The sequence below is a fragment of the Diplotaxodon limnothrissa genome, linkage group LG23 (assembly GCF_057381915.1).
Source record: "Diplotaxodon limnothrissa isolate DT_005_m linkage group LG23, D_limnothrissa_male_GT1.1, whole genome shotgun sequence".
NCBI lineage: Eukaryota > Metazoa > Chordata > Actinopteri > Cichliformes > Cichlidae > Diplotaxodon > Diplotaxodon limnothrissa.
Window position 1 is genome coordinate 10,227,782 of NC_140617.1, and position 22,126 is coordinate 10,249,907.

A 22,126-nucleotide genomic window follows, 5' to 3' on the forward strand; every position below is an offset into this window, starting at 1 on the left:
CCATCTGCTGATGGGTTTACAGTGACTCGTTAAATACAACCACATCACTATTATGAAAAAGACACAACTTATCATCTCATAGCTCTACAAGTTTTCTACAGTCAACGGTGCTAAATGAATAAAACTGAAGTGAATATAAAGGAATGACCATGACTTCAGAGTGGAACTCACTGGCACACAATCAAACTTTTACGAGACCTTGCTCTTTAACAGAAGGCTTAAGTTTAATTGAGTTTAATGTCAGCAGTGATTGATTTAAACTCAGATTAATTTCACTGATTTTCACAATAAAACACTGCATACACTGTGTGAAAGGGACATTTATTTTGAAAGACAATCATTGCAGTTAGTGTTTCAATGCACAAATGATTTGTGTGTGTGTGTGTGTGTGTGTGTGTGTGTGTGTGTCTGAGATTATCAGTACATTTTTTTCAGCTCTCATGATTTCCAGCTCATTGATTGGTTGGATATTAAAAAATTGTCTGCAGGCACAAAGAAGAAAATCTGAAGAAAAACAAACTAAAGCTGAAAATCATTTCCTGGGTAAAAAAAAGATAAATTTAAAGCTTTGCGAATAAAAGTTAAAAGCTAAATGTTCACTGTAAAGATAAAATATCAGAAGGATTTGATTTTAACTTCATCTGTTTGTTCTTCAGTCGCTCCTCTGGGTGGGACGAACACAGCGGACTGTTCCTTTAACGGTTGATCAGCTCCATGCTGATTGGGTAGAGACGGGCGGCAAGCAGCTCGTACCAAACGTCACGTTTGAAGATTTATTTGTAAAAATGTTAAATTAAATAAATAAATTACCGATGAAATGTTTTGACTTTCAAAAATCAGTCAGAGAGAAAATCCATTGGTTCTCGAAGGACTACACTTCCCAGAGTGCACTGCAGCAGGCCAGCCAATCAGCTGGTAGCAGTCTGACCCACAATTCTCTGCACGGTGTGAGAAACACCCGAGGGAGGGGGTCAAAGGTCAAACTGATCACAGACTGTATTGAGACATGGCTTCTGAGGCTAGTGGGTAGTGTAGTACTTGAAGCACACCAAGGAAGAACGGGGGAAGATCTGTGCTGAGGTCAAAGCAGGAAATGCAACTGGACCAGAACCTTCAGGACAGGAAGTTGAACGACCGTCGTCAGGGAAACCAGAGACACTACATCTCCGGTTTCCCTGACAATCTTCTGAAGATTATCGGGAACGAAACACCACTACTTAATCAAACGCTTACAGTCCTGTGACCTCTGTGTGCTTTACTGTAACTGAGGGACAGGAACATTCCCACTGAGATAATCAGGTAATCATCACAAGGTCTGTCTTAAATCACCGCTGAGGTTAAAGGTCAGACGAGTCACGGAGTGGAGCACATCCACAAGCTAACCAACTCTCATCCTAACATCAGACAGACCCAATCAGAGATGTGAACAGCTGGTTTTACAACTACAATAAAAAAAAAAGGCTGTTTGTTTACTTCAGTGTCCGTGACCCGAGTTTGATTACTGTTCGTTACCCTGATGATGCCGATGGTAAACAGGAGGTGGAGCTTAAGTTAATACATTTTCATTTATATAGCACCAAATCACACCAGTCGCCCTTAGGCGCTTTAATGACACCAGCCTTACTGATGTCACCTGAACGTTGAAGTTATGTCGGATATCTGTCACAGCCTCACACTCTTTGTCGCTGACAGAATCAACCTTTGGATCTCGTGCTTGAATCTTCAAATGTTCTCTGACTGACCCGCGTCCACCATCACACCGGACTGCTTAACGAGCACACCTCAGAGACACAGTGAAGTCACCCTGATGGCGATGATAACGATGGCGTTAGTAATCACAAACTTGTTGTCGTTCTGAGAGGCTCATGGTCTCATTTACTTGCACAGCCCAGGATCAGATGATGGAGACATGACCAGGTGTTTATACGACCTGCATTAAAATGCAATAAAACTGCCTCCACTGAGGGGGCGTCGGTTCATTTTCCCCGCAGTGTATAAGCTGATCCAGTCGCCGTTTTACCTATGCCACGCCCCCTAAATCGCCTAGTTTTCAGTGTGTTCACGTAGCTCTTATATTTACAAGGTTTCACTGCTTTACCTGGAGCAAGTGCAAGACTCCATTTGCAAAAACAGGAAGATTACCTCGCAGAAAAGGAGAGCAGATTGTCTGATTGACTCGTTAGTCCTTTGGTCTTATAATGTCTTCGTTTGTAAGCTCACGAGTTTAGAGATAAACCCCACCTAGCGTGTTTCCTGTGAGGTAAAAATCTAATTGGCGGCTCTGACAACAGCGAGTCATTGTCGGGTCGGTCTCCTCCACCCTGCAGGAGAACCTCGAGATAAGCTTAAAACGAAGAGGCAAGTGGGGGGAGGGGCTAAACAGAGAATAGTAAATCATAAGACACTGACACAACCTAACTGAACAGACACATCATGCCAGCGTCACGCTTCTTTGATAAAAATCTTTCTTGTCGTTCGCTTCTTTATAAAACACTGATTCATTTTAACCTCCGTGCCTCGCCCAAGCCATTGTGTTTACTTGTCACACGGTTTTTCAACTTTCTGTCATGCTACGTGTTAATGTTTGCTCTTAGGTGAGATGAAGGTGCTGATCCAGCAGGTGAGAAAATGTCGTCACACAGGTGAGAGAAAGTGTTTCTAACTGAGCATGCTCACAGCCAGCCTCCTCATCACGCTGGTCTGGGTGCAACCGTGGCAAAGGGGAAGGGGGTGGGGCTTCGACCTCAGAACTCGACCTTGCAGGCAGGGAAGGTTTCCTCCTGCATGGCGACGGTGCTGTTGCTGCCCAGCACGGTGACTGACAGCTCCCGCTGCCTGTCGTGGGTCTCCTGGTACCACTCGTGCATCGCCAGCGAATCAAACGTTGGGATCAGCGTCACCTGAGAAAAGCCCGGAGAAACACCAATCACAGAGCAGCTCGTGAGCAGATGGGAAGGTGAAGAAAGTGTCACAAACCTGGATGTCCGGCCAGCTGCTCTTCCCCTCCAGCAGTGCATCCAGGATGCTCCTCATCGCCGCCTCCTTCACCGGGTCGTCTCCACTCACAATGTAATATGAGGAGCGGAGGCGCCTGAAGAAGTCCAAGTCCACAGTGGTGGAGGCAGTCCCGGACGGCAGGTAGGCCAGATCCACATAGACCGCAGAACCCTCAGACCCGGAGGAACCCGAAGCTCTGGAACCTGGATCCAAAAGAAGAAACAAAAAGAACCATGATCATAAACCAGGGTTTTATGATCTGCTATCTTTATTTAACTCTGAGTGAGGCAGTTTGTGACAAGCACAATAAATCAGTGGCCATGCTTTTTGATTTCCTGATTAAGCCTCAGTGACTTCATGCAGCAGGTCACTGCGTGGGTTATAATCTGAAGGCATACCTGAGGATTGAGGTTTTGCAGCTCCGATTCTAGATCCACCCAGTGAACTCCGGGATGAGGGCTTGGCATCGAGGCTGGACGCCATCTTTAAGGACCCTGTGGAGCTGCCGACCTTCGACCTTCCATTCTGGGCCACTGTGCTCCCTGACGACATTCTCTGCAGCGGTTTCTTTGTCTTTCCGGCTGAGCTCTTCTTGTCAGGCTCTGAGTCAGCCATACAGGCTCCAGGCTGCGGCGGTAGAGGAGGGAGGTCCTTGACCGGCGCTGGCGGTGGGTCGTGCTGCCCTGCCCTGTGGGTAAAGTGTGATGTAGGATGTTCCTGTGGTTGGGTGGGTGGAAAGAACCCGCTGGAATCATCTTCAGAATCAATGTCGGCTGTGATGGAAGGACAGTCCTCTGTGCTGGGGGGGATATCAGAATCAGTGGTGGTGGGCAGGGTGCCGCTTACTGATGTGGGCGGAGTCTCCTGACTGTAGGCTGAGGCGTGGTCGCTGCTGCTCGCATCCTGAGAGTGGTTGTTGTTATCAGAGATGTCTGGAGACGTTCCCGTGGCGAGGCTGGGGCTCACGTGCTGCTGATGGTTCTCCGAGGTTCTGGGATGCTGGAACTCACATGGGGAAACCAAGCAGAGGTCGACGTCGTGAAGAACATCCGAGATGACCTCTGACATCCCATGGATGTGGTCCTCTGATGCGTTTCCACAGCACCCGTTATGGGCAGACCTCAAGGCTATCCCAGCACTGGAGTCCAAGTCAATAACGTGGCCGTTGGCGCAGACTTTGGGGGAGGCAGCAGGGGGGGGCAGAACCTGCTCTAAAGACACTGAAAGTGATTCATCAACCTCTGTAGAGTGAGGTGAGCCAACCTCAGCCGGCATGGAGGTCATGGTTGGGGAGGAGTCCGGCATGATGTCCTTAAAAGGACTGAGGGTCAGAAGGCTGGACGGTTTATCTTGAGAGGATGTGGAGTTTTCCAGACCTTCAGGCAGGGAGCTGAGGTCAGAGGTCCTACATGAACTTCCCTGATTGTAGTCCTCAAAGCCTAGACTAGACCCTCTTGCCTCGAGGCCACTGTCCTCGCCCAAGCCACGAATGTCCTCTTCGAGGGACTGGTAGAAAGGGGTATGTCCAGCACTGTTTGGGGCAGAATCTGCAGGAGAGACCAGCTCCAGGGTCTTTTCCTCCATGCAGACATCGGGTCCATTTTTCAAGGATCTGTCCACTGGCTCATATGTGGTCTGGGTGAGGTCAAAGTTCACACTAAGATCACCTTTTGGAGTTTTAGCGACCAGTGAGGAGGCAGTGACCATATCATGATCAGTCTCTGAGCAGCGAAACTTCTCTGGACTCTCTACTGCGGAAGTCGGGTTCCCGTTGGACTTTACTTCGTCAGGATTCAACCCCCTGGACTTTGCACTTTTACCACTATTCCCATTCTCATCTTCCAATCGAAGTCTTTCAAATTCAGCCGTCATGTCCTCAGGTGTGGACACCTTAGAGCGAGCCACCTCCTTCTGGGTCTCCTGCTCCTTTGACACCGGTTTGCCTTTCGTCCCTTTGTTCAAAGTATCTTTCTTGGGAAGAGTCCCATCCTTCTTCAGAGTGCTGGTCTTCCCAGACGGTTTTCTTATTTCTGCACTTGCTGTTGAAGCTGCACTTGTGGCTTTCTTCACTTCTTTAATGGCTGGCTTTGCTGCCTTCTTCTCATCGCTCTTCACGTCCCTCTTCACGTCTTTTTTTGGTTCAGATTTGAAGTCTTTCCTTGGCTTCATACTTGGGATTTCTTTCTTTGTTGCTTCTTTCTTTTTCTCTCCACTCTCTTCCTTCTTGTCTTTCTTCTTCACTTCCTTCTTCTCTTCTTTTAAAACCTCTTTCTTTGGAATGAGCTTTTCAGCAGATTTCGCTGGCTTCGATTTAGCCTCTGGTTCCTTTGTTTTGGGCTTTTCTTCGGCATCCTTTCTGTCTTTAGGTACAGAGTCAGCTGCTACCCTAGGCTTGGTTTTCATCTCTTGTTTTTTGGCATCCACTCGTCCAAGTTTGTCTTTCTGTAAGGCACTACTGGGTCTGAAGTCCTTAGACTGGGACTTAAGGCTTTCTCGACTGTCTGCTCGTTTTGGTTGCTTTTCGATTTTGGATGTTTCCAGGTCCTTCAAACACACTGCTGGTAGTTTCAGGAAATCCAGATGTTTGAGTTTCTCAAGTCCATCCAGAATTTTGGTCTGAGGCGTGCACCCTGGGAAGAGCACACGGATGATTTTCTCCTGAGGGCTGGACGGGTGCCAGACCAACAAAGCACAAATGGAAACAAGGCACGGCAGTGGAAGATCTGAGCCCTTCACATTCGATCCATTGTTTGGCCAAGTCTGCATCAAAGCTTCGAGCTCTTTGCTACCGCTGACCGGATTCAGAGTGTAAAGCTCCAGACGACCAACTCCCATCTTTTGGAACAAGATCACGGGTTCTATGCTAGGTCCGTTAGGCCGGTTCAGGGGTTCTGGTCTGATCGCCAGTCTCTGCAGGTGCTGCAGAGCAACTGTTGCCTGATCGTAGCTCCGCAGCTCGCTTGGATCTTCCTGGATGAACTTCAGCCTGTCGGGAACATTGAGAAAGACCACCCCGATCTCAGGGGAGATGAGGTTTTTCATCCAGTCCTCTTCGGGATGGGATCCGGCAGCCTCGTCGTCCTGCTCGGAAACTTTTCTCAGCAGCAGACTGTTCACGCCCGGCAGATTGTCCACTCCGATGTGTGTCAACAGTACAGCGTCAATCCTGTCCAAGTGTCGAACCAGTTTCCAAAAGCTGGAGCGTGAGTCAGAGCCGCCGTTCACCAAGACATTAAAACCGTTAACAGCGAAGAAGGCAGAGTCACCCCTCCCGCCAGGGAAGATGTAGCAGCAAGGTCGAGACAGCTTCAGGAAGCCCACGGTGCTTGGGGGCTCCAGTAGGTCGAAGGGAGACTCGGGCTCCAGAGACTCCAAAAGGTACTCTACGAACTCTTGCAAACCCTCCATCTCGGGCAGGACTGGGGGAGGGTTGATCCGAATGTTTATGAAGTCTTGCAGATTGTGTTTCTCCAGTGCCGGCTCCTTCCAAAGGCCAGAGTCTGGACAGCTGAGGGTGAGGCTAGGCTTCACCGCTGGGCCTGCCGAGCTCAGCAGTTCACCGACCTGTCGACACAGAGTCAAGCAACTCGAACATCAGCAAGCACTTAAACATGCTGTGTAAACAAAACCAACAAAGACACAGTTTGCTTACCTCCTCGTCAGAAAAAATCTGGATGAGGTTGCTGAGGGAGAAGCAGCCTTTCTGCAGTACAATGTCGCCGCTGCCCTCAACACACTGACCGGCGAGAATCAGCAGTTTGCGGCGCGATGGATTGCAGACAAGCCGCCGCACCTGAAACAGGAAATGCATCATCGGTGCAGCTCAGAGGAAATAAAAACATACTCAGACACACACCTAGCAAACCGAGCCAGGAAGTATTCTCAGATATACAGGAGATCGGCTGATCTCCGTGTACGCGAGAGCCCGCCAACAGCTGAGAAAACATCTGTAAAGGTTCACGTCTGACTCACCTCTGAGGAAACAAACTCTGAGCCTGGATTCACCACGACTTGCGTGTCCAGGACATCCCCGCTGTGCTGGAGAGTCCGCTGACCTGAAACACACAAACAGGACAAACGAGTGTCAGGGGGAGATCTTCCCTCAGGTTTGCCCTCATTCCTGCTCACTCTCCTGTTCTCTCCATGAGTGCTGCAGCTGCTCATTCATTGGCGGGACATCGCTCAAGACCACATCCACCCACCACACTGCCTGCCAGGTTCCACTGAAAATACATCCATTGAAACTAAAGCTCATCATCTGTGTGCATGCGTGTCTGTCTGTCTGGGTGCGTGTGTGTGCGCACGTATAATAATAATAATAATAATAATAATAATGGATTGCATTTATATAGCATTTTTCGGGGCCCTCAAAGCGCTGTACAATTCCACTATTCATTCACTCTCACATTCATACACTGGTGGAGGCAAGCTACAGTTGTAGCCACAGCTGCCCTGGGGCAGACTGACAGAAGCGAGGCTGCCATATCGCACCATCGGCCCCTCTGGCCATCACCAGTAGGCGGTAGGTGAAGTGTCTTGCCCAAGGACACAACGAGGGACTCGAACCGGCAACCTTTCGGTTACAAGACGAACTGCCAACTCTTTGAGCCACAATCGTCTGTATGTCTTTGGGCGGCTCAGCAGAGTCTCAGCTGACTGTGTTTGTGTTTGGATGGAACAACCAATTATCTGTCTCTGTTTAAAGCCCCTCAGACTGATGACTTCACTCCGTCCTGTTGGATCAACTGTGCCACAGTCTGATTTACCCTCTGTCCGTGTTGTTGCCTTTAAGTCGCTGACCTGTCCCAGGTCAACTTTCCTCTTAGGTGAGGCAGAGGGTAAACACCTGGGCCATCAGCTGTTAGTCTTTCAGATGCACTGAAATGCCTCAGAGGAGCTGAGCAGAATTTGAGGAGCCTTCAACTCCTCAGTTTAGACCATGTGTTAAGATTGGGAGGGTCAAATTAAAGGAAAACACAGCAAAGTTATAAAATGTCAACTTTAAACCCTCAAAACTGATGATGATGATGATGATGATGTTCATCTTCTTCATCATTATTATGACCACCAAATTTTGACGACACTCAACCTCCCCATCACCGCTTTGCTCTGGACTCCCCGTCAGAGAGCTGCCCCTCACCTTGCCTTCATATTCATCATCTCTGTGTCACGGTGAGTGTCAGGAAGCTCGGCATCACGCATCACAGTGGACGGCAAGCTCAGTTTGGATACCCCATCAGTAAGGTCACAAGAAGTACCGTCTATCTGTGGTTATCTCAAACTGATTCTGAGGTCCACGTATCTGTGTCTATGTGTTAGCCCTGTGACAGACTGGCCACCTGTTCAGGGTGTACCCTGCCTCTTGCCCTAAGACATCTGGGATAGGCTCCAGCCCCCGCAACCCAAAAAAAAGAATAGGAGGAAGAGAATGGATGGATGGATCTTTGTTTATCCATGTTAGCAGGACCTGTCAGTGACAAGGATATCTCCCAGTCACAGGTGATATGTGACTGGTTCTCGATCGTTTCAGAACAAAACACGTGGAACATTCTGTAACCAGCATCCACAGAAACCTGTTCATTCTGAAGAAAACTCCACTCAGATCCTTCAGTGAATGAAGCTGGAAGAACGTCTGCAGAGGAAATTGGCAACTGCTGCACGTGAAACTGCATCGCTCAGACTGAGACGGTCAGGTGTTTTTAAACTGTTATGACCTGAGATGGACCCACATCCCACCCCGAACATTAATAATTTAAACTCAGCAGCTAATGTCTGATCACTGTCCCGTTACAGAGCTTCCTGTGAGCTGACGGTGAGGTTTTCCCACTTTAACGTTTCAGCTAAAAGGGAACGAAAACATGAAGTACGGTTTCTTTCAGAGGTTCAGGGAACACACACACACAGTCTGACACTTGTGCGAACCTTCATCCGTTTGGTCACCCTCACAATCCTGCACACATCTAAAAGTCCTTGTGATTTTCTTTCAGACTCCAGGTCATGTGACACAAGCGGCCGTGTTTGAGGACTCGCGGTTCTTCACGCCTCCTGCAGAGTCCTGAGCTGCTGACAGTTTCTGTAAAGCTGTCCTTGCCACCTCAGTCTGAGGTCCTGTTTACAAAAAAACAGAAGCGCTGCCTCACGCCATCAGCTTGTGGCCATGAGCACAAGTCACAGGACAAAACTGCTTTTCATTTGATCTAAAACACCCCATCACAGTGTGCCATCATCCTGCTGAACAGAAATTAATGATGCTATTGATAAAGGCATCAGCGGGACTTTCCTCTGCTGATCGAAAGCATTTCATGCATTTTAAAATCCTCCGAGGCCGCCAGGCTCAGCATCAGAGAACACATCAAACATGGAGGTCCACAGGGTACTGGCTTAAGAGGCCCGGGTACAAATCCACCCCGAGTGTCTGACCACTCCTCTTTCCTCCAATCAATCCCAATACAGGCTTACCTCGCACTTCTTCTGACAGGAAGGCTGAATGTCTCGACACAAAGAGCTTCAGCTGTTGATCCAGAACGGAGACGTCCAGATCCACCGCCCAGCAGCGCACACCTGGACATTAATAAGAAACAAAAAAGGGCTGAACATTTTCATTTTAATGACATTATCTTACATGGCTGCTGTGAGGTTACTGTACTAACAGGCCATCCAGGAAATCTGAGCTCCAGTTAATAAGTTAATAAGGGCTATTAAAGGATTTTGATTGGCTATCACTAATTAGCAGGTAACTAAGTCTGTACAGAGTCCACGAAGCAGTGGGTGAAATCACCGAGGTTACATCTTTCATATACAGCTTGTTGTTGGCGTGCTATGGCTGTGAAACCTCAGATATCAGCCGCACATCACTGTCAGATAGACCATTTCTACTGCAAACAGGAAGTCAGTGATATTTAGTAACACAACTTCCTCTTTTTGTGCGAGTGGACAGAGAGTGAGTTTGTACACGCACACTCATCATAAAACAGCTGTAATAAACAGGCTGAGAGACAAGTGTGTGTGTGTGGACTGTGATCAGTCTAAAGGTTAGACAGTGAATCAGCTCAGCGTGTTTCAGAACTCAAAACTCTTTCAGATGAATCAGAGATCGCATTAATCATATTGAACAGATATCAAATTGTCCTCCTGATAGTTGCTCTGTTCGTTTTCTGTGAACCTACTTTTACAGAAAGTCCGGAAAATTAAGAAACACAATTGCCCACTTCCGGCGAGACGCATTTTCAAAAAATAAAATAATGACTCAGTAGTATGCATTTTATTTTTTCGGATAAAATCCGGAAATAAAAAGCTTAGACCTCGTCACAGAGCTCAGTGTGAATCAGTCTCAGTTTCTGAGAGTCTCTAAAGTGACCCGAAAAAGAAACCTGCACACTGGACTCGTTAAACAGCTGCACCCGAACCGGAAAAGGTTTCATAAATGTCAAATAAAACGAGGTGCTAGTTACTCTTTACAATTATGTTCAAAGTTTCTCTGCATCAGCTTCAAAGCGATAAAGTCTCTAAAACTTCGGACCGGGCACAGCTCATTCTAACAACAGCAGCCTCCCGGACTTTTATTGTGAAGGGCTGTGGGGACCTCCGGCCCCGCAGCTCTATTCTCCTGAACTTCCAGAACTCACCTGTTTCTATTTGCTGCAGTACCCGCTCCAGCAGCTCCGCGGGTCGCAGCGTTCCCACCACCACAAGGACCGAGTGATCCGCCGCAGTCCGGGAGGCGCCGGCAGGAGAGCCGGGAGGAGAGCCGGGACCGCCGCCCCGCTCCGCCGCCATCATGGCATGGACTGTCCACCGCTAACGTCACAGCATCCTCAGCCACAGCCCCACCCCGCCGCTGCTAGAGGCGGGATAATGATTTAAATGGCACATCAGTCGGCCAAAGAGAATGGACAGCCATGTAGCTGTCCAATCAGAAGTCAGAGCTGTTTTCAGGGGCAGCTCGGGAAAAACGAGTTTTATAGTTTCGTAAACCAAAGAATAAAGATCAAAACGTCGAATAGTCTTCACCAAACTGAAGCCTGCTCAGAAAAGTAAACTCTTAAAGTATAAGGACACGTTTCTGCGGATTAAAATTAACTTTCGACTTTAGTGAAAAAAACTTTAAGAGCTGGATCATCAGATTGGTAATTTTAAATTGTTCTTTAAGTTGACCCTGAGAAACCCAAACGGGATCGCGAACCATACAGGTAAAACTACAGTAAAATCATTTCAGTGATTTATAAAAAAAATACCATCTATTAGACAGCCGTCATGTTTTTACGCAGTAAACCACATGGTGTTCCTTCTTCGGTGGTATTTCCCACACTCCATCGGGCCCCTGAAGGCAGCTGCTTTCGTGTCCTACAACATGGCGGCCCCGGAGCCCAGCCGCTGCTGTTTCTTCGTGCAGAAGAAGAAGCGTTTCTGTAAGATGGTGGCGGGAAAAGGCAGAAAGTACTGCGGGGAGCACGCGACCATGGTGAGTTCACGGATACAGTCACTTGCTCAGGTGTGATCTGGCTCCAGGTGGACCGGTCAGGAACAAGAAGGGGCCATCCCCAAAGTATGCCCACAAAGTCGCAAAGATGAAAGTGTCCAAAGTGTGTCGGTCTGCTGAAGCATGATGAGTTCCTTTCACTGGAACTAAGGGGTGGAACCCGACTCCTGGAAAACACCCCACACTCTAAAACCCCCTCCCCCAAACTTTACGCTTGGTACAGTGAAGTCAGACAAGTACCGTTGTCCTGGCAACCACAAACCTACTCTCATCCATCGGAGACGCGTGATTGGTCACTCCAGAGAACACGTCTCCATGGCTCTAGAGTCCAGTGGCACATGCTTTGCTATTTGTTTGGTGATGTAAGGCTTGGATGCAGCTGGTTGCCATGGAAACCCATTCCACGCATTGTTCTTAAGATAATCTGAAGGCCACGTGAAGTTTGGACGTCTGTAAAGGTTGACTCTGCAGAAAGTCTGTGAACTCTGTGCACCATGATCCTCAGCATCCTCTGAGTCCGGTCTGTGATTTGCATGGCCGACCACTTCATGGCTGAGTTGTTGTCGTTCCCAGTCGTTTCCACTTGGTTATAATCCCACTAACAACTGGCTGTGGATATCGCAAAGACACTTCTAGCGTCCTATCACAGCACGACGCTGGAGCTCACTCAGCTCCCGAGAGCGAGCCATTCTTTGCAAATGTGTATAGAAGCAGTCTCCATGCCCAGATGCTGATTTTATACACCCGTGGACATGGAAGTGATGGAACACCTGAATTCAAGGATTTGGACGGGGGAGTGATTACAATATAGTCTTAATATCTCACTGTCTGGAATGAAGTCGGATATCTTATTACAGATCAAACCACAGATCATGATGAGGTGTGCACTACATTAATGTAATGCATGCACACACAGAATGAAGATCTCTTTATTCAGACTATACTGTACACCTGTATATACGGCACACGTGTGGACATACCATAGGAATCATATAGCTTGCAATGGCATGATGATGATCACAAGGTTATGCCTGAAGAGTCTGCGGTGGCTCAGTGCAGGTGAGCCGTTTGTAGCTGCTAGAGTTGGATCATTTGAAGCTGCATGAAGAAATCTGATGCATTCATTTATTTGCAGGCTCAGTGCTCGTGATTGTGAGGTAATGGGGTTCTGTATGAGGTTTAACAGCACGGGTCAGTCTGCGCTCTGGACTCACTGCTGCAGATGTCTTTGTGGGGATTTGGCACTGGGCTTGCCACCGTACTAGAATACAATGGTCGATACCACGGAGAAGACTTTGATCCTATCCTGCAACAATAGAAGTGATGAAGAAGAAGTCGTAATTTTTTCTTAATTTTTCCAGATCCGAACTTGCCATGGACACACTGGACAACGTCCTGAAAAAAACTCACCGTGGAAAGCTACGAGTATACATGAAGCGATGACGAGTTCATCCAGATTTCAGAAATCAGTGGGGTGGTCTGAGCTCACATCTGAGCAGGCAGACTGACCCGTGCTGCAGATATCAGCGAGTTTGAGAAGATCAATGATGTCGATCAGCTGTGATGTCATGAGCCTGTGATGTGTTTCCTGTTTCCAGGAGGAGGACGGGGGTGGCAGCAGGAGGATCGTCTGTCCTCTGGACCCCAAACAGTGAGTGACAACACATCAGTCATCAATCAGGTCATTGATCGGCTGACAGGAAGCTCATCACTGGTAGCTATTGATCCTACTCTGCTTGTTTATGTGTTTCAGCACCGTGAGTGAAGACAAACTCCAGAAACACTTGAAGAAATGCAACTCCAGAGAGAAAGCCAAACCGGTGAGACGCTATTGATCCATCAGTTGATCAGCGATTGCGTGTTTATCCAAGTGTTTCCACAGAGATGAACGTTTGATCTCCTGCAGGTTTACTTTGTCCAAAACATCAACGCTGGATCAGCTGATGGAGATGAGACGCTTCGACAGGTAACGACTCACCTGCCCCGTGGCTATTTAACACGGAGTCTCAGCTTACAGAAAGCTGATTCGTGGTTTTACGTTGGTGTTTTGTGGTCGAATGCTGATTGATCAAAGAAGAACTGGTAAAGTAAAACATCTGCAGACGCTTTGATTCACAGTGCCTCATCCAGGCAGACATTCACTGATCTCTAAAGACCAACAGCAGCTCGATTCACACACACACTATCAGGAAACAGTTTGTTTCACAGCAGAGGAAGCACCGAGAATGGACAGCAGCGTCTACACACACAATCACACACTTCTTCATTACGCACAAACCAGCACAGTAAATACTATAATAACCACTGATGACAGTGATGGTGACATCATGTTAGTGACATTATAATGGTGATGTGTTACAGGTGAGTCTGTCTGAGCTCAGCAGGACTGAGTTGGAAACTCTGGTGGATAAACTGAAGACAGCGTTCAAAGGTGAGCTGCTGAGATCCGGTGATCAGTGATGGCTGAAGTACTCACAATCTCACACGACTGCTTCAGTTTGGCTGATGTGACACAAAACATCACAAAACTGACAGTCTTTTCACTGAGTAGGTTAGGATTGGGATTAGATTCAGTTTATATTTAAACTGGGTGTAAATTAAGTTTAGGTCAGGGTTAAGTCAGCTTTAATTTGGGTTCAGATCAGCTTTAGTTTTGATTTATTTGGGGTTAGGTCTCGTTTTGGTTTAGTTTCAGGTTAAGGTTTAGTTTGAATTTAGGTCAGTTTTAGTTTTGGTTCAGGTCATGTTTAGTTCGGGTTTAATTTGGGTTAGGGTTAAGTGTGACTCATAAAGTTTTTGGACATTTTGTAAATCCGCGGATGTTCTCCTGGTGTCCCTGCTGTTGTTGTAGGACTGCAGTGCGATCTAGAGGACAGCGTCCAGTCTCACCCCGCCCTCCACGACGAGCTCCACAACCCAAAGAATGGAGACTCCGCCCACAAACACCTGAAGCAGCAGGTAGACTAGGTGACAGCACCATTAGTCTGTGTATTCATCTCATTTCCATGCTGAAGAATTAAACTGAGAAGTAAAACTAATCTCCGTCTGACCTGCCGGGTGTGCTCAGTCTTCCATCTTAGGTCACATGGAGGAGCTGGGGCTGCTGGGAAGGGGGCGGTGCTTTGTGGAGTTCGGAGCGGGTCGAGGGAAGCTGTCCCACTGGATCCACGAGGCCCTGAAGACTTGCGAGCATCTGAAGACCTGTGAAGACCTGCAGCTGCTGCTGGTGGAGCGCTGCAGCACCCGGTTCAAGGTACAGCCCTGATTCTGAAATCCACTTCACCCTAAACTCAAACCCAAACCCCCGACAACCCAAGTACCTTCAGAACCCCGCCTGCTCACCTGCTGCTTTCCATATTTTCATTTCTGGCTTTAAAATAAAAGTGGAAGCGTCGCTGTCGCATGTCGGCGTTCCTCCGATTCACACCTCACACACTGATGGTGTGTTCATCTTTTATGTAGAGACTGTGATCAAGACTGAAAGCAGCTGATCAGTTTGATTGATTGATAGGTGAAACCGGTGCGTTCTGTTGCAGGTGGACGGGAAACATCAGGATGCTGGAGTTCAGTTTGAGAGGCTGCAGGTGGACATTCAGCATCTGGATCTAAGTAAGACAGGAACATATGGACACTGTGGTGCTCTGACCTCTCCTGATCTGTTTCTGTGATGCTTTCAGGTAAAGTCCCTCTGCTCTGCGAGAAGAAACTGCCTCTGGTCGGAGTTGGTAAACACCTGTGTGGAGCGGCGACAGGTGAGAACAGCCAAAAAACTGTCAGCTCTGATTGGTGGTAAGCAACATCCGGCTCATAATTCCACAGTAACTGCTGCTCTACGCTGGTTCCTGCAAGCTCCATCCTGCAAGCTCCATCCTGCTCTCTGATGGCAGTACACCTCCACCTGTGCTGAAGCATGATGGGTTTGGTTTTACCTGGCAGGGCAAAACCTGGAGATCAGTTTATGTTTTTCTCAGAACTTCAGCTGAAGTACACCAACATCCACCTGGAAACTAGCATTTCTGTAGTACTTGTCTAGTCTCATCATATTCTGGTTCCGTTCTCAGATCTGGCTCTGCGCTGTTTGCTGGAAACTGCAGGACAGTCGGAGGAAGAAGAACCGCCCCATAAACGCCTCAGACCATCAGAGCCAAGGTCAGGAGGGGGTCTTGGATCAGCACCAACAGGTTGTGGTCCTGGCCCAGTGCTGGGCCTGACAGTGGCACTGTGCTGCCACCATCGCTGTGATTGGCGTCACTACGTCGGGCAGCAGTTCTTTCTGCAGAGAGGACTCGGGGCGCGGGAGTTCTCTGCTTTCTGTCGGATGTCCAGTTGGGCCACGTGTGGACTCAGACCGACCAATCAGAGAGGAGATGGCGAAGAGCACGAACCAGCAGAAGAGACAGACGCTGTGAATGGGTAAATATTTGACCTCTGCCCCTGAAACCTGTCACCGATGGCTGTATGGACCCAGCCCGAAGTAGAAAGTTTCTGTAGTTCAGAAAAAAAAATCAGATTTACTCAATGAAGATTTGTAGAAGTCTTCGTTCCTCTGGTTTTATTTTAGAGCAGCTTTGCATGATCCACAGTTAAGAATAATCCCTCTTTACTGATTCACATCAGCACCTTCAAACACCACATCGAGCAGCTTGTGCTGGGCTTTAAGGAGGTTTAACCAACCTATCAGCACAAGTCAGCAGCATGTCAGTGTTTTATGTTCAGAATCAGCTGCAGAGACAAAGTGAAGGACAGGAGAGTGGATTTATTTCAGTTCACACATGTGATCCATAGATTCATGAAGCAGCTGGAAATCCTTTTTCTAAATATTTATTAGCTCTATTCAGTGTAAGGTCTGTGACGAGCTGATGTCAGCGTGTCACACAGGCTAAACACGGAGGACTGACACTGCACATACTCTGATCTCATCAGTGAACAAGTGATGAACATGAAAATCAAGCTTCGGAGCAGGAGGGTCTACAGGAAGAGAAGGAGGGGCTATAGGATGAGATGGCGGGCCTACAGGAAGAAAAGGAGGGTCTACAGGAGGAGAAGGAGGGGCTAGAGTTTAATGTTCCTAGTGTATAATAATCAGGACTGTCTGCATGTTTACACTGAACTAACACACTGTTTGTGTGTCTGTGTGTGCACGTCTGTGCGTGACAGGTTTCTGTCGGCTTCTGAACGTGAGCAGCTCGGCCGTCTATGCAAACAGCTGATCGACCACGGCAGGTGTCACTTCCTGCAGATGAAAGGATTCAGCAGCAAACTGACTCGTTACATCAGCAGTGATATCACGCTGGAGAACGTCCTGCTGACCGCTGTACCCCTCACCCCCCACTCCTCCTGATTGTTTGATTGTAAGCTGCAATTTTGAGTTTTAAGTTACAGGAAGTCAGACTGAACATGCTCAGGTGTTTTCTGTTTATATTAAAGTGTTTTTTTCCTCATGTACATAAAACGTTTGCAGTCTTCCAACAAGCGACACTGAGCATGCTCACTAAAATCTGCCTGTCACAATCATATATTATTCTATAGCTGGAAAACTTCTGGAGTTTGACTCGTCCTGCTTGTCCACTTAAAGTCTTTCAAAATAAAAACACAAGTGTGGCTTTGTGGAAGTGTCTTCAAGAGGGAGAAGCTCAGAAGAAGAAAAAAGACATGGGGCCGTATTTCATGCTGAGGATTCGTCATTGGACTCACCATCGGACTCTGAAACATTCAAAGAGAAAATCGTGTCAGCTGAAACCAACAAAACATTCAAATGATGTCGGGTTGTTCCTCGTATACGGTGCCATTTCAGCCCCAAAGACAGAAATGAGGGTTTGATATAAACACGGGCCAAATATTCTGTATGCCTCCATTATTTTAGCCTAAACTGAGTCAGTGATCTGAGTTCTTGAAATCCAGACAAGCCCAACTTAGAATATTCTACACCACATTTTTGTATGAAAACACTTTTAATGATTAAAGTCTTTGTGTCGTGTCCCTGAATTGTTATGGAGATCCCTCTGAAAGGGTCCCCTGATTGGTCCTCTGGGACAGTTTCCCTCAATTACAGTGTAAACATGTTGAAAAACCTTGGTGTGGTCTACACGTGAGTAATAATGGCTGATTTAAGCATGAAATGTCCTGCTTGTTAATTTTTCTCACAGTAAAAGGTTATGCATAGTTTTAATGAAAGCATGAGTTGTGGGCTGCAATCTCTAAAACATTCTTTATATTCTAAACATGTCAGGCAGCAACAAAACTATTCAAAACTAAATGTTAATTATGATAAATTCAAAATGAACTGACATTTTTTTTATGTTGTGCTTTATATATAATTTATATAAAAATGTAAAGGGTAGAAATAATAAGCTTAGTGGCTGGTTGGGTTTTGCAGCTGTGCAGTGATACAACTAATGCAAAACTAGGAAAATATGAATTTATCATCAAATATTTATCCAGCCATCCTTTTATCCTTTTCAGGGTTGTGAGGGGGTTGGAGCCTATTCCAGCTAACATAAGGCGAGAGACAGGGTATGGCCTGGACAGGTGGTCAGTCTGTCGCAGGGCTAACACAGAGACGAACAACTGTTCACATTCATTCACACCTATGGGCAGTTTCCAATTAACCTAACCCCACTAACTGCATGTCTTTGTACTGTGAGAGGAAGCCAGAGTTCCCGGAGAGAACCCACGCAAGGAACAGTGCTAACCACCGTGCCCCCATGCTGCCCCAAATAGCTATGTAAATTTAAAGTTATACGTGTGCTGTTGGTATCAAACCCAAAAGCTGATACTGGTGAGCACCTTCAGTTTAACCTGCAGACACTGTGAGAGAGTCGCTTCATAAATCCATAAAATTTAAATTCAGGTTTATACATCCAGCTTCTAAAGCTCTTTTAGATGTATTTTTTTTTTTTAAATGGTGAATTAAGGATGGTAAACACCTTAATTCACCATCTGATCTGATCGATCTAATGAAACTCTGTTGGGTATGGGGCGAGGTTCTCATTGGTTGTGTACAGGGCAGGGTTCTCTGTTTTTTCACAGTGAACTAAATAAATTTTTTTCTATGTATGTTTATGGTTAACTGAAGTGAGTAAATTTAATTTAAAAAACAGGTCAAATTTAATTCAACTTCCTTTTTAATCATAAAAACGTGAAGTGGAATGACTTGATCATTCCAACACTTCTTCAAACAGATTTACAGAGTAAGCAGGAACATTTCAGCTCTTAGAAAATGTAAATACAAAAGTGACGCCACATTTACAACGCTTATAAACCCCACTTCTGGAACAGGAAGTGCATATCCTGAGCTAGTCCAGTGTATTATTCTAGTATTAAGTAGCTGTTGTTCACGTGAAATGCTGAAGTGTGACTTTTTTCCCCGTTCTCACCCTGAAATGGTGCCGAATGCTAGGAACAACGCAGTGGTTATTGTTGACATCACTCTTTAATAACCTGAGGTCAGAGGGGGTCAGTTGGGGTTTAGCTTCCTGTTTGTTGACGTCGTCGAGGGTCACTGCCCCCATGAGATGTTTGGCACACACACAGGTTAGCGTGTTAGCGCACGCAGGTCAGTGAGCATGCTCAGTACTAACGGTTGACGCAGTGCACGTTGAGCACGGCGTACGCTCTCTTTCGGGCCTCCTGGATGTACATGAGCATGAACTCTTTCCCGAACATCTCCCTGTCATCTTCCTCCTCTTCCTCCTCAGCCACCGCCTTCCTGCTCGGCAGCGTCACGTCCAGAGTCAGGGGGTTATCCCGGAAGTTCACAAACCTGCTCCGAGGAAGCGAAGAAGTGAGTGATGCCAGACAGACGGAGGGCAGGTGCGTGAGGATGGCCAGACTCACCTGAGGCTGGACATGCCCTCCATGAGCGGTGGAATGTCTCTCAGCCTGTTGCTGCTGAGCACCAGCGTGTCCAGGCTCCTCATTCTGGTGATGTTCTCCGGAAGCTTCTCCAGCTCGTTCCTCTGCAGCCACAGAGTGTGTAGCACCTCCATTCTGAGGAAAAACACATGATCACTGGCTGTTGACAGAAAGGCGGTTGAGTGTTAAGTCAAATTTTGTAAAATTTCTAAAGTCTTAGTTTAAACTATAGGATCAAAGACATTCCTTTGTCTGACCACCTCTCCAGCCAATTTGGTGCTGGGGGAGGCTGACGTGGATTTTATTGTAGATACATCGTATCTGAAGGTTCTGTTTGATGTTTGGTAAGCTTTCTGCTTTTATGATCCTTTTGGTGAGCAGGAGGTCACAAGTTCTTGCACACGTGCTTACACGTGCACACACATACACACAGTGCCTTGTCTGTTAGAACCATTGGGGGGTTTTACGGTGGGAGGTGCTTGTGCTGTGATGTATATTGTAACAGTTTGTCAATAAATAGCTGCGAGGAGAGCTGCTCTTTGAAGGAGTTGGTCTGGAGACAGGTGAGGAGCATTTAGCTTCACACCCTGGTTCTGACCAAGCCTTTCCTCGTTAGCGAGTAAAAGACCGGTTGAAGATGTTCTGTCTTGTTTTTCGTTCTTCATGAGGAATAAGTCTCTAAACTAGCAGTGCCTGTGGAAACACAGACTCAACATGGAGCTTAGGCCATGTCCCAGCTCCTACCTGTGTATGTCTTCAGGTAAGTGATGCAGGCAGTTTCCTCCCATGTCGAGCCACTCGAGCGCCGGCAGGGCGAGCAGGCAAGCAGGCAGGCAGCTGAAGTCGTTCATGGAAAGATCAACATGCTGCAGCCGCGACAGCGTCCCGAGCTGAAGGTCAGAGAGAGAAGCACACCTGAGCTCAGACTGGACCAGAACCAGGCCTTACTTTTCAGGTGTACGGTAACGAGGCATAGGTTCAGGCACTCACCTGGTCTGGTAGCTCATTTAGGTCCCGGTTCATTGCCAGCTCCAGCCTCTCCAGGCTCTCACACCCGCTCAGCTCTGCCGGGACAAACGGGATTCTGTTGTAGCTCAGCAGCAGCTCTCTGAGCCGGGTCAGCTTTCCTGAGACCAAAACCAGGTGAGGTCACAGCACACAGAACCAGAAAACGTGGCTCACAGGCAGATTAAATCGAGGTGAGCTCACCGATCTGTTTGGGGATCTCAGCGACTCCGTTCCGGGACAGATCGAGCACCAGAAGGTTCTGGAAGCTAGAGATGAAGTGAGGGATCTTCAGTAGTCCGGTCCGGTGGATCTGCCACTCCTGGACCTGACTGAGCTGGATCAGGCAGCCTGGCAGAACCTGGAAACCAGAGCAGCGAGCTCACAATGCGCTGAAGTGACAGTTCAGTGTGCTTCCTGCGAGGGGGGCATTACCTTCCACTCCTCCTGCTCGATCCGGAGGACCAGCCGGCCGTCCTCAGTCTCCAGCTTCTGCTTTAGCCGGGCCAGCGCCGCTCGGTCTTCCCAAAGCCCAACTCCAAGTCTGGACCAAAATCACCAAGTGATGAAACCTCTTCGGTCTGACTTGGGACATCACTTCAGTTACCTTTTTTTCCAAACTTTATTATTTCGTTTTATTTTCTCGTCATGTTTTTGTCTTTAATGTGTTTGATCTTTATGACTTTATTTTTTACACTTTTTTGTTTTAAATAATTTGTTTCCCCCAGTCTTCTCCTTGACTGGCTGAAACATTCTGTCCTGATACAGTTTGACTGATGCAGAGATTCAACATGGCTGCTTTCAGACAAGACTGTATGTAAGAGATGGACATAACCACTGGGTTCATCCCCCCTCTGAAACTGACTCATCTTTTTTCAGGTTCACCAAATTTTCATTTACTCTATGGTAGAAACACTGCGAGAGAAACAGGAAGTGGGTGGGACTAGAGGTCCCAACACTGAAGATGAACCAGTTCAAAGGATTATGGGTAATTTTTATAAGGTTCATAGAGCAGTTTTTGGAGATCCCCACTTTGACCAGCAAGCACTGTATACCAACAGAAAGTGTGCTCAAGTGACTGGGTGTGGTCTGACCTGCCTGTGGCCCCGCCCCTCGTGGTCCTCCTCTTGTGCTGCTCCTCATGCTCCTCCCTCCTCCTCCTGATCCTGGTCTCCCACAGTGCTTTGATGGAGCTCACCGAGCTGCATGCTACCACCACGCCCACCATCATCACCACTTCCTGTCAGCCTTGTGATGTTACAGCACACAGGTGGACATGTAGGATAACCTATCTGAGCTGTAGCCCATCCCCACGCTGACCATCTTGTGACACTGATTATTGATCTCCAGCAGAAATCATGTTTCAGATCAATTTACTGACCATTAATTAAAAACCCATCAAATTCACTCTGCTCAAACATCAAAAACAACCAGAGACAGTTTCCAGCTACTGAAGCAGAGAAGTTTCAGTCCTGCAGTAGGAGCAGTACCAGTACAAACAGCAGTATTAGTACTGTAGCATTATATGAAGTATTACCTGCTGTAGTACACGGATATTACTCGTCACCTTGTGGCCGAGCTGCAGCTCTCCTCCATGCTGCGTCCTGTCTGCTGAAATCTGACCTCGGCTCTCCTCGATAATTATAGCCTTCAGGTGACACATCACATGACAGATTACAGACATGCGGTCATATGACCGGCTGTTACTGCATCTGAGAGACCCACACTAAAAATACCATCAGCTGATCGGGACCAGAGCTGCAGGTTACTGAGGGTTACCCCCCACCCCCT

The 22,126-nt window shown here is 47.4% G+C and overlaps 3 protein-coding genes across 4 annotated transcripts; 1 reads left to right on the forward strand and 2 right to left on the reverse strand.

The window, feature by feature from the left end:
* Positions 1-314: 314 nt before the first annotated feature.
* On the reverse strand, positions 315-10,782 carry map1sa (microtubule-associated protein 1Sa). Its single transcript, XM_085347077.1, has 7 exons — positions 10,623-10,782; positions 9,457-9,558; positions 6,970-7,052; positions 6,650-6,790; positions 3,396-6,561; positions 2,977-3,200; positions 315-2,900 (listed from the first exon to the last, which is right to left on the reverse strand). Exons 1-7 carry the CDS (start codon positions 10,774-10,776, stop codon positions 2,745-2,747), a joined length of 4,026 nt encoding a protein of 1,341 aa, XP_085203203.1. The 5' UTR covers positions 10,777-10,782; the 3' UTR covers positions 315-2,744.
* A 564-nt stretch (positions 10,783-11,346) lies between these two features.
* On the forward strand, positions 11,347-17,519 carry trmt13 (tRNA methyltransferase 13). The gene is made up of 11 exons (XM_085347078.1): positions 11,347-11,458; positions 13,075-13,127; positions 13,230-13,296; positions 13,383-13,442; positions 13,838-13,907; positions 14,328-14,434; positions 14,544-14,729; positions 15,013-15,085; positions 15,154-15,228; positions 15,538-15,889; positions 16,634-17,519. Exons 1-11 carry the CDS (start codon positions 11,348-11,350, stop codon positions 16,815-16,817), a joined length of 1,338 nt encoding a protein of 445 aa, XP_085203204.1. The 5' UTR covers position 11,347; the 3' UTR covers positions 16,818-17,519.
* Positions 16,179-21,935, reverse strand: lrrc39 (leucine rich repeat containing 39). Of its 2 annotated transcripts, none has more exons than XR_014905110.1 (9): positions 21,873-21,935; positions 21,430-21,583; positions 20,771-20,879; positions 20,540-20,696; positions 20,321-20,457; positions 20,075-20,220; positions 19,313-19,465; positions 18,917-19,238; positions 16,179-17,179 (listed from the first exon to the last, which is right to left on the reverse strand). XR_014905110.1 is itself a non-coding variant. In XM_085347079.1 (9 exons), the coding sequence occupies exons 2-9, from the start codon at positions 21,564-21,566 to the stop codon at positions 17,142-17,144; spliced, it is 1,059 nt and encodes a 352-aa protein (XP_085203205.1). In that variant the 5' UTR covers positions 21,567-21,583; positions 21,873-21,935; the 3' UTR covers positions 16,179-17,141. The 2 variants fall into 2 exon arrangements, 1 of the variants encoding a protein (XP_085203205.1); XM_085347079.1 differs by having other exon boundaries at positions 19,057-19,238.
* Between the last annotated feature and the right edge of the window lie 191 nt (positions 21,936-22,126).

Excerpts from the sequence above, each read along its gene's own strand:
- lrrc39 (XM_085347079.1), bottom strand. The coding sequence starts at position 21,566 with ATGATGGTGGGCGTGGTGGTAGCATGCAGCTCGGTGAGCTCCATCAAA. Across the intron at positions 20,458-20,539 it reads TGAGATCCCCAAACAGATCG|GAAAGCTGACCCGGCTCAGA; the intron begins GTGAGCTCACCT and ends TTTTGGTCTCAG. Across the intron at positions 19,239-19,312 it reads GAGGGCATGTCCAGCCTCAG|GTTTGTGAACTTCCGGGATA; the intron begins GTGAGTCTGGCC and ends TCCTCGGAGCAG.
- map1sa (XM_085347077.1), bottom strand. The coding sequence starts at position 10,776 with ATGATGGCGGCGGAGCGGGGCGGCGGTCCCGGCTCTCCTCCCGGCTCT. Across the intron at positions 9,559-10,622 it reads ACTGCAGCAAATAGAAACAG|GTGTGCGCTGCTGGGCGGTG; the intron begins GTGAGTTCTGGA and ends ATTAATGTCCAG. Across the intron at positions 3,201-3,395 it reads TGCAAAACCTCAATCCTCAG|GTTCCAGAGCTTCGGGTTCC; the intron begins GTATGCCTTCAG and ends TTTTGGATCCAG.
- trmt13 (XM_085347078.1), top strand. The coding sequence starts at position 11,348 with ATGGCGGCCCCGGAGCCCAGCCGCTGCTGTTTCTTCGTGCAGAAGAAG. Across the intron at positions 13,908-14,327 it reads ACTGAAGACAGCGTTCAAAG|GACTGCAGTGCGATCTAGAG; the intron begins GTGAGCTGCTGA and ends CTGTTGTTGTAG. Across the intron at positions 15,890-16,633 it reads GAGACAGACGCTGTGAATGG|GTTTCTGTCGGCTTCTGAAC; the intron begins GTAAATATTTGA and ends TGTGCGTGACAG.